Source organism: Propithecus coquereli, unplaced genomic scaffold, assembly GCF_000956105.1.
Source record: "Propithecus coquereli isolate 6110/MARCELLA unplaced genomic scaffold, Pcoq_1.0 Scaffold544, whole genome shotgun sequence".
NCBI classification, from domain to species: Eukaryota; Metazoa; Chordata; class Mammalia; order Primates; family Indriidae; genus Propithecus; species Propithecus coquereli.
Window position 1 is genome coordinate 1,240,681 of NW_012151330.1, and position 9,109 is coordinate 1,249,789.

A 9,109-nucleotide genomic window follows, 5' to 3' on the forward strand; every position below is an offset into this window, starting at 1 on the left:
GTGTAGCTGGAGTGGGAGTCACCGCAGCAGTTTTCTCCTCTGGGGACAAATGTTGCTGAAATAACTTTAAATAAAAAAGGAAACAATATAGCTCTGGATTGATAAATCTTTATTCCAACAAAGCCTTATGGGGAAGTCAGAGCTGCCAGTCAGGTGAACACAGAGCCTCAACCTGGGGTCCCCACGGCATCCCTCACGGGCATAAAAGCCATGCGAGCTGCGGGGCACCTCGGCTGCCCTGCCGCACCTGGCGTGCTGCTGTGATGAGACACGGCAGGGGAACCAGAGGCTCCTGTGTCCAGAAGCGAGAGACCAACTGACCCGAGGCGGTTTCTGAGAACTCGTCACCCATCCCCAGAGCTAACCTGACCAGGCCCAGTGCTGGCAGCCTTCTCCCGTGATCTCTCCGTCCACAAACTCTCCTTCGTAATAACTTCCATCTTTAAACAGCAGTTTCCCGCGACCTAATAAAAGACACGGTACCGTGAAGCCACCCATAAAGACCCCATGCATTGTCGGGCTTCCAGATTGCCTTTGGCTCTGTCACTTGTCTAACACATTTATACATACAAAATGCCCTTACAACATTCACTGGAACATTCCTGCGCACCCTGCTCTTCTAGCCAGAGTGACTGCATGGGCATTGAGAGTGCGGACGAGACCTCAGAGGGGACACTCCCTTCACCTGCCTCCAACATGAGGGCAGAGGAGAGAGCGGCTGGAGGACACAGTGCAACACTGACGTGCACACGCGCAAACGGGGAATGACTCTCTCCAGGCCAGGCTCTGACAACAGAGTTTGACCTGAGCCTTCACGCCTGGCCTGGGGGAAGAGGGCCCTCGATGGCAGCACAAAAATAAGCAGTATCTGTGTTGCAAAAACACTCAACGGAAGTTAAAAGTTTAAAAATGTAGAAAATACTCACAGTCAACAGATACAAAAAGAGCTCGCATAAGAAAATACCCAAAGACCAACCCTGCAGTAAAGGAAATGGGTGGACGACAGGAGCAGGTGGACCCTGCAGAGACAGGAAGGAGCCCAGACCCCAGGAGCTGCACAGACTTCCTGGGGCGGGGGGAGTCCATGTGGTTTTGACTTTACACTTTCTTTCTTTTATTGCTTGGCTTTTCTACATAAGTAGGTTGACTCTTTATAATCAGAAGTAAACCATAAAGCCGGTTTTCCCAGGAATCCTGTTTCCCCTGCCCAAGCTCCCCAAGGAAACTGGCCCTGTCATCTGCGAGGTGGCAGCTGCAGAAGGAGCCACAGAAGCTTCTTACCATGCTTCTTCCCTCCTTTCCACTCTCCTTCGTATCGGAAGAAAGAATTTGGGTATACGTAGACACCATAACCTGAATGTTGAAAAGATGCGCACAAGTGAGCGTGGGACACACAGTCACGGCACTGACATTCAGCAGACATTTGGAGGCGGGGCAGTCTCTAGCTCTGAGGGTGGGTGTGCAGCTCCCTCCGGGGCCTTTCGAGGTGCCTGTGCACTTCAGCTCCAGCAAACTCGCGGACACTGCTGCTCACAGGCTCAGCGTGGGCTTCATGAGTTTTCCTGTTTACTGCTGGTCCATCCACTGGTTCCTTTACGTATGCAACGTGGATGAGAAGCTGCCTGGTGCTGAGGAGACAGGCCCAGGGAGAGGAGGGCTAGTGTACAGTGAGAGCAGGTCCCTGAGAGAGCAGCAGTGTCTGGGAGGTGGCAGTGGGGGTGGGGGTGGGGGCATCTTCCTGAAAAGGGAACATGTGAGCTGAGCCAGGAAGGATGAGCCATGAGCCAGCTGAGAGCAAAGGGGTGGCAGCAGCGAGTGTACAGAAAAAGGAGCAGGACCCTCCCATCCCTGTGCTGGGACCCTTCAGTGGTGTCCCATCCCCATGGGGCAAAATCCACACTTAAACGCAAGGAGGGCCTGGCCAGCGTCATCTCTTCCCACCAGCTGCTGCGTGCACCACCTCCCCACTCCCGACTCCCGAATCCAGCAGCTCCTGGATGGGCAGCGACCCCTCCCCACCAGCTCCCCTGCCTTCAAGGCACAACTTGGGGGCAGGGGATATGGGAGGAGGGCAGGGGGTGACCGCAGTCTCCTGCATTTGCTATAAATCGAGGTCTGCTTCCACCCGAAGATACTTAGTTCATTCCAGACATGTTTCTTCGATTTTAACAGCTCGGATTAAAAACGCCCCGTGAAACGCGCGCCCTAGCTTTCCCCGAGAGCACCAGCCAGGAAGTCAGGAGGCTCGGCGCCCGTCCCCGCCTTCCCACTCCTCACCGCAGCCACAGGGCCCGCGGGAGCCCTCGGTGTCCGCGGCCCGCTGGTGGGGCCTGTGGCCCGGACCCCCGCAGCCCGGAGCGGAGGAAGGGAAGGCGGCGACCAGGGCGGGCCCGATGCGCGTGGGAAGGCGAGCCCGGCCGGAGGGCGGCATGCGGCGTTGGCCCCGGCTCAGCGCGGGCTCCCGGACTCCCACTCCCCACGGGGACGCTTGGGGGGCCAGGGTTACAGCGACCGAGCCCCGAATAGAGCCCAGGACAGCGGCGACCCGCCCCCGGGCCCAGGCCGGGCCGCAGTCTTTACCGTCCCGTGGCGGCCGCGTCCGCGGATCCCGGCGCGGTCCGCAGGAGGTTGGTGTCTCTTCGCCGGCCGCCGCCATCTTGCCGCCAGGGGGTTCCCTTAGCAACCAGCAAATCCCTCTCCCATTGGTATCTGGCCGTGAGGAGGCGTGGCCGCGGGGGCCCAGTCCCTGGGCGATCGCAATCCCTGGAACGGATTTGGCTGGGCCCGGAGCCAGAGGACGCAACTGCGCCTGTGCAGTGCGGCGCGTTTCCGCCGCTTCAGTCCCTTCCGCCGAGGGGACTGCCCCGCCAACGGCCTCGGCGGCAGCACCGGAAGCGGAAATGGTTGGAGCTCTTGGCCCCGCCCTCGCGGCCATCTTGGAGGCCGTGGAGGCGGTGCCGCGGAGGACGGAGCGGAAGTTCACGCTGCAGCTTCCCGGAGCCCGAGCGAAGCGCCGGCGGCCGCCCCTGCCCCGCCGTCCTCCTTCCTGCGGCCGCGAGGAAGACCGCGGCTCGGCCGCAGCGGCGCTGCGAGGTGCCAGGGGCGGGGCCGGTGCGGGCTGCGTGGCGCGGGAACGGCCGGGCGGCGCCGCCTCCTCCTCCTTCCGGGCTGTCAAGGCCACGGGCGGGCGGGGCCGAGCCGAGGGCCGGGCCGGGAATGGTCGTCGTGGGGCCGTGAGAGCACAGGCTGAGCCCGGGCCCGGCAGGAGGCCCGCGAGGAGCCGGGAGACGAGGCCGGGAGAGCACAGGCTGAGTCCGGGGCCGGGCAGGGGCCGGTGGGAGAGCTGCGAGCCCGCTCTCCCTGACCACTCTCCGCTGCCCGCCCTGCAGGGGCATGTGGGGAAAGTGGTCAGTTGCGGTCCCTACAGCTCCGTGAGAATTGGGATGGATTTGTGCGGCGATGTCCTCTTGCCTTCCCATCGCTGTATTCCTTATTAGGGCTTATCTGTAGGATTTATTATTAAGCCTTTGGGTGAACATACTGAACGGCGTGAAGGGGAACTGGTTAAATCCGTCAAGATTGTATTTTGATAGTATTCCAGATATAGGCAATAAATTGTAAATTCTCCAGGCTGACGTGTGTACTGGTCAGTGGTCCTGCTGATAAAGTTAACATTTGCTTCCTTGCCAGGGCACCTTACACCCCACAGGGCTGCTTACAGCCTGAGAACCTTCAGCGTGCTTTTCTTCCTTTTCTCTTTAGAGACTGGCTATTGGTCCTAGAAGTGCTTTATTCTTAGTTGGGTTGACGTTTCATAGTAAGATGGCACTCTCCCCATGAGTGAATAAAGGGTCCTCAGTAACTGAGACTCACACGGTCACTCGGCTCCTTATGTGTGCTGGCGGTGACCTCACTCAAGGTACGGTGTAAGGGCCAGGTGAAGGTCTAAGATGGTCAGGCCCAGAGGAGGGAGGAGCCCAGGTTGTGGCCTTGGGAAGAAGGAAGAGTTAGGGTCTAGAACGGCATTTCAGAGGAGGGAACAGCGTCAGAGGCCTGAACCGTTATGCAGAAGATCCAGGGGCTTTCCTTGTCCAGGAGGAATTTGGGGGTGGAGGTGGAGGGAAAGGCAGCAGGACCCAAACTGTCGATGGCCCCATGTGCCTGGCCGAGGACTTTACTCTTTCTGTGGACCGCTTCCTGTGTTAGGAGTGAGGGACCACAGAAACCATTCAACGTAATGGGCTCTAGAACAAGGCCTGTGTGGAGTTTTGTGTAGAGTTTCTGGCATGGTACTCATGGTCTCTGCTTGGAATGGTTTTATCTTTTTCTTTTCTTTGTGACTGGGCACGAAGCAGTTACACTCAACAGTTAATTTACTGGCTGCCTGCTGTGTAACGGGCACTTCCAGCTGGTGGGGCCCAGCCCTGGACCAGACAAGGGCCCCCCAAGAAGCTTGCATTCTAGTACGAGGAAATTGAGAAGTAAAGCAGAGAGGTAACAGAAAACAGCTGTTACATAAAATATAATGAAGGGTGATACGACATGAGGGAGTGGTGTGGTCAGTTTGGACAGTCATGGAGGGCCACTCTGAAGAGGTGGCCTTTAAACTGAGCCTCAGAGGGAAGAGGGTTGCAGAAAGACCAGCTGGTGCAAGGTCCAGCCCTCACCCAGGAACAAGTCTGACGTGTTTCAGGGGCCGGCACACTCCCTGCGTGCCAGGCTCTGAGGGCTTATCATGGGCTGACTCCTCAGAAGAGCCCTTTGGGGACGGCAGTGAATAAAAGAGATGTCATCCCATTTCCCAGATTGGAACCCGAGGCATTCTTAGGTAGCTCGACCAGGTCACACTGCTAGAAAGTGACAGAACTGGGATCTAAAGCAGGCAGTTTGAATCCAAAGTTCACATTCTTAATCACGCTACTCTACCTCTGTCCTGCTGTTATTGGCAGAGAGTTTAATCAAGATGTAAAGCCACTTTTTAATATATATGTTATATTTATCAGATAATCAGAAACTGACAAAAGCATTTATGGTAGGTTTTCTATACATTCAGTGGCAGAGTGAGAAATTCTAAGCAATCAGCTCTGCTTAGAGAACATTCTTTAATGGGATAGTCAGGTATTTTCTTTCTAATATGACTTTATCACTTCAAGTAAAAGTGCTTTAATGGTAAACACTTTGGTCAGATAAAATAAGCAGACATTTGTAAGGACTATACAGTGAAGAATATGATTGAAGTAGCTTTCTGCTGGCCCGGCTTTGGCCTCAATGGCTGGCCATTCTAGGTGATTAATTATGATGTAGCCTCTATTTAAATATGGAATTCTCCCCAGAATATAAAAATGCACCTCGTGAAAAGTAGATGGGAAGGACCTGGGGGCCACAGTTTGGCTGTTTGGTTAAATTGTGTGTCTTTGGTGTACGCAGCTCCAAGGGGCATTTCTTGGTCTCCTCCTTGAGAGTTCCTGGCGCTCAACCTGATGGATCCAGGGAATGGTGTCATGGAATCACATTCACACTTCCCAGTGTGGACTTGATGATGTGGCCTAGTAAAACTGCTCAGATAACTTCATTTTATTTTTTTGGAGACAGGGTCTGGCTCTGTCGTCCAGGATAGAGTGCAGTGGCATCATCCTAGCTCACAGCAACCTAAAACTCCCGGGCTCAAGCGATCCTCCTGCCTCAGCCTCCTGAGTAGCTGGGACTACAGGTTTGCCACTGCACCTGGCTAATTTTAAAAATTTTAAAACCTGTTTTTGTAGAAACAGGTTCCTGCTGTGTTGCCCAGGCTGGTCTCAAACTCCTGGGCTCAAGCGATCCTTCCACCTAGGCCTCCCAGAGTGCTGGGATTCCAGGTGTGAGCCACCTCACCTGGCTGATAACTTTAATATTTAGGTTGTAATTGGAAAGTGTATCCACTTGAGGTCCAGATCATACCCTGTAGCCTGCTGACTTCATTTCAAAAAGAGGCGGATTTTCTAAGCGCTCGCAGTGAGGATGTGATTTAGAAGGTATTAGTCTCAGGCAGGTGAGGGTTTCAGTTCCAGCCCCACTGTGAACTGGCTGATCGGCTGGGGCAACTCTTTAGCCTTTGTGAGCCTCAGTTTTCTCATCTGTAAATGGGAACAATAAGATAACCTCAGGGGTTGCTGTGGAATGATGTCTGTGCCTTTGTGTCTGGAGTTTAATAGAGTTTCATTTTACAGATGAGGAAACTGAGGCCGACTACGTGGCCAGAGGGTTTGCTGAAGGTCTCACAGCCATTCGGCACAGGTGGGACTTAAAACCAAACTTGAAACTGAAGTCTTATCCTCTTCACCTGCATGGCAGCAGGTGGCGTTTGGGCAGCTGCCACGTACAGAATTGCAGGTGACAGTGAGCTTTGCCCCCGTCATCTTCCCTAGCCTAGGGCCCACAAGGATCTCATCTTTAAAGTAGGAGTGACAGCTGGAAAGCCCTGGTGCCTCAGGGGTGCTTTCCCGAAGAATGGCGAGTCCAGCGAAAACGTGTCATCTCAGCATAGGGTGGCAGCGTGCTCAGGTGAGGAGCCAGGTGTCAGGCTGGGCTGTGGGCGTGCCCAGGAGCAGAGCTGTTGCGTGACCTTGGACACATGGCTTGGACTATTTGGAACTAGTTCCTCCTTTATGAGAAAGGGTAATGACGCCCCTTCGCTTGTTCATCTGGGAATTAAGTGGGATAATGTATGTGACCTCTGGCCCCTGGGTTCTCAGGTGAATTCCGCGTGGAACCACAGCAGCATGGTGAAATAGCACAGATTTGATCGCCTCCACTTGTCAGAGGAGAAACTGGAACACAGATAGTTGGATGACCTGAGAGTTGTAGATGACGTGTTCCTGTTCAGGGACCCTTCCTGTTCCTGCCAGACCAGAGACCCAGGACAGGGCATAGAGAAGAGGGGGTTCTTGGGGGGCCCCAAGGGATCCGCAGAGGACAAGGGCCCTGGAGGGAGGGTGTGCAGCACGGTGCTGGGCCAGCCAGGGACCAGGGGGGCAGCAAGGGTGGCTCCTGCTGCTGGAGGGCTGGATGGCACCACGCATGTGGGAGCGCGGTGCTAGCAGTGGGAAGGACAGCTCGTCCCGTGCTGCCTGGCGTGGTCACCTGGTGCTGTCCCTTCCCTCCTCCAAAGCCTGTGTGCTTGTGTGTGTCTTTTTCCTGAACGTTTCATGGTAAAAACACACAAAGAAATGGTGTGGATGAAATAGTGAATATTGTAAAAACCTACTTGGCATATGGGTGAAAATAGGACCAAGTTTTTACATCCCTGAATGCTTTTTATTTAAAAGTATTTCATGTTTTTCTCAGTTACAGAATGTCCGAAGGGGACAGTGTTGGAGATTCCGTCCATGGGAAACCTTCAGTGGTGTACAGATTTTTCACGAGGCTTGGACAGGTTGGTGGGTTTTTATTTGTAGAAGATTAGTATAAATATTTGAAATAGAAATTATGGACTCCTGACACATTTTCCTGAAGGGTGTGTTTGCTAACGCTCCTGATGGAGGCCGGGCAACGTCTTCACTGAACCATAGGTCTGAAGACAGCTCTTCACTGCGAACACGCGCGCTTGTGTTTTCTGTCGAGGGCCAGATGCGAAGAGCTTAGGCTTTCGAGGCCACACGTGGTGTCCACCCACATATGTGTTTTTCGGTCCTGGCTCCCAGGAGGTACAGACACAGTAGTGGCGGCTGCTCTGCCCCTGCCATCCCCTCCCTGGACACCCGAGTCCACATGGGCTGGGAGCCCTCGCCCTGCCTCTTCTCTGCAGACGGCTGCTGGACGTGGCTCCCTGGGCATGAAAGGTTTAGGTGTTGGTCAGGTGGATGTAGGTCTCGGTGCCTGTGGGCTGTGTTGGAGGTTGCCTGGCAGAGCACCGGGGCCTAGGACCGCATTTGGACACGGTGTGTCTGATTCAGTGAACAATTACGGGGCCTAATATCTCAGCACAATTAGAAATTTATGGACTTTTTAATTAAAAAATAGTGTATGGAAAACTATTGATAATTATTGAAGTTGGATATGGGTATGTGTGGGCTCATATATTCTCTTCTGTGAATGTTTGAAAATTTTCATAATTAAAATTTAAAAATTAAATTTAAAAATTAAAATTAAAAGCACATATATGTAAAAATTAAAAAAATATATAAAACTAAGGGTTCCCTCGGTAATTTCCACAGCTGCCTCGGTGCACGCACGCGCAAGCTCTGTTGCCGGGGCAGGCGGAAGGGAAGGCCCCGTGGAGAAGTGGGCTGTGGGAGGGGGCGTGGCAACGAGGGCTATGCTGTGAGGTGGGAGTTTGGGGTGCAGTCCTCTCTCTGGGTGAGGTCAGGTCTCCCCCACCACCATCCCTTTGGAGCATCACAGCCACTCCAATGAGAGATTGTTTGTAGTATTTTTGCTTAGGAAATGAACCTGCCTCAGGAATTACTGATAATTTTTGGATTGATTGTGGTCATTGCTTTGTGCCAGTACATGTATGATCCACCATATCTTGCTATTTTATTTCATTTTTTCTTTCTCTCTTTTCTCTCTCTTTCTGTCTCTTTTCTCCCTCTCTATGTCTTTCTCTTTCTCCCTGCCTCCCTCCTGTCCTGACAGGGCCTCGCTCTGTCGCCCAGGCTGGAGTGCAGTGGCGCAGTCACAGCTCACTGCAGCCTTGAACCCTTCGGCTCTAGGGATCCTCCTGCCTCAGCCTCCCTAAGTGCTGGGACTACAGGCGTGAGCCATGGCACCCTTCCTCTTGCTGTTGTAATTAGCTCTTTAAAATGGAAAGCTGGCTACAGCAGAGAGTACACTTTCTAGCAGAGTTTGGTGCAGGAGCTACAGGGTCCACTTCATGCTTTTGAACCTTGTCTTTCTAGATTTATCAGTCCTGGCTAGACAAGTCCACGCCGTACACAGCTGTGCGATGGGTCGTGACGCTGGGCCTCAGCTTTGTCTACATGATCAGAGTTTACCTGTTGCAGGTAGGTTTGGGTTGAAATGACGGACTTTGTTCTGTTCATTTATCTGGGTGTGGTGTGGGTTGGCGTGTTGTTGGTCCAATTTATCTTGAAGGACATGGTCTTTAATAATCACTTTTTTTTTTTTTTTG

At 53.4% G+C, this 9,109-nt stretch overlaps 2 protein-coding genes across 7 annotated transcripts in view; one reads left to right on the forward strand and one right to left on the reverse strand.

Moving 5' to 3' along the window:
• Positions 1-2,656, reverse strand: part of MORN1 (MORN repeat containing 1) — a 50,505-nt gene extending 47,849 nt beyond the window's left edge. The window contains exons 1-3 of the mRNA XM_012657484.1: positions 2,581-2,656; positions 1,282-1,353; positions 366-464 (exon numbers count right to left, since the gene is read on the reverse strand). Coding sequence (XP_012512938.1) covers positions 366-464; positions 1,282-1,353; positions 2,581-2,656 — 247 coding nt within the window. The remainder of the gene's footprint in view (positions 1-365; positions 465-1,281; positions 1,354-2,580) is intronic.
• Positions 2,657-2,902: 246 nt separating this feature from the next.
• RER1 (retention in endoplasmic reticulum sorting receptor 1) overlaps positions 2,903-9,109 on the forward strand; it is a 12,506-nt gene continuing 6,299 nt past the window's right edge. Inside the window, exons 1-3 of one of the 6 annotated variants that reach the window (XM_012657523.1) lie at positions 2,903-3,093; positions 7,324-7,411; positions 8,877-8,981. In XM_012657523.1, the coding sequence (XP_012512977.1) occupies positions 7,331-7,411; positions 8,877-8,981 (186 nt within the window). In that variant the 5' untranslated portion in view covers positions 2,903-3,093; positions 7,324-7,330. The other 5 variants (XM_012657522.1, XM_012657525.1, XM_012657527.1 and 2 more) reach the window with 5 other exon arrangements.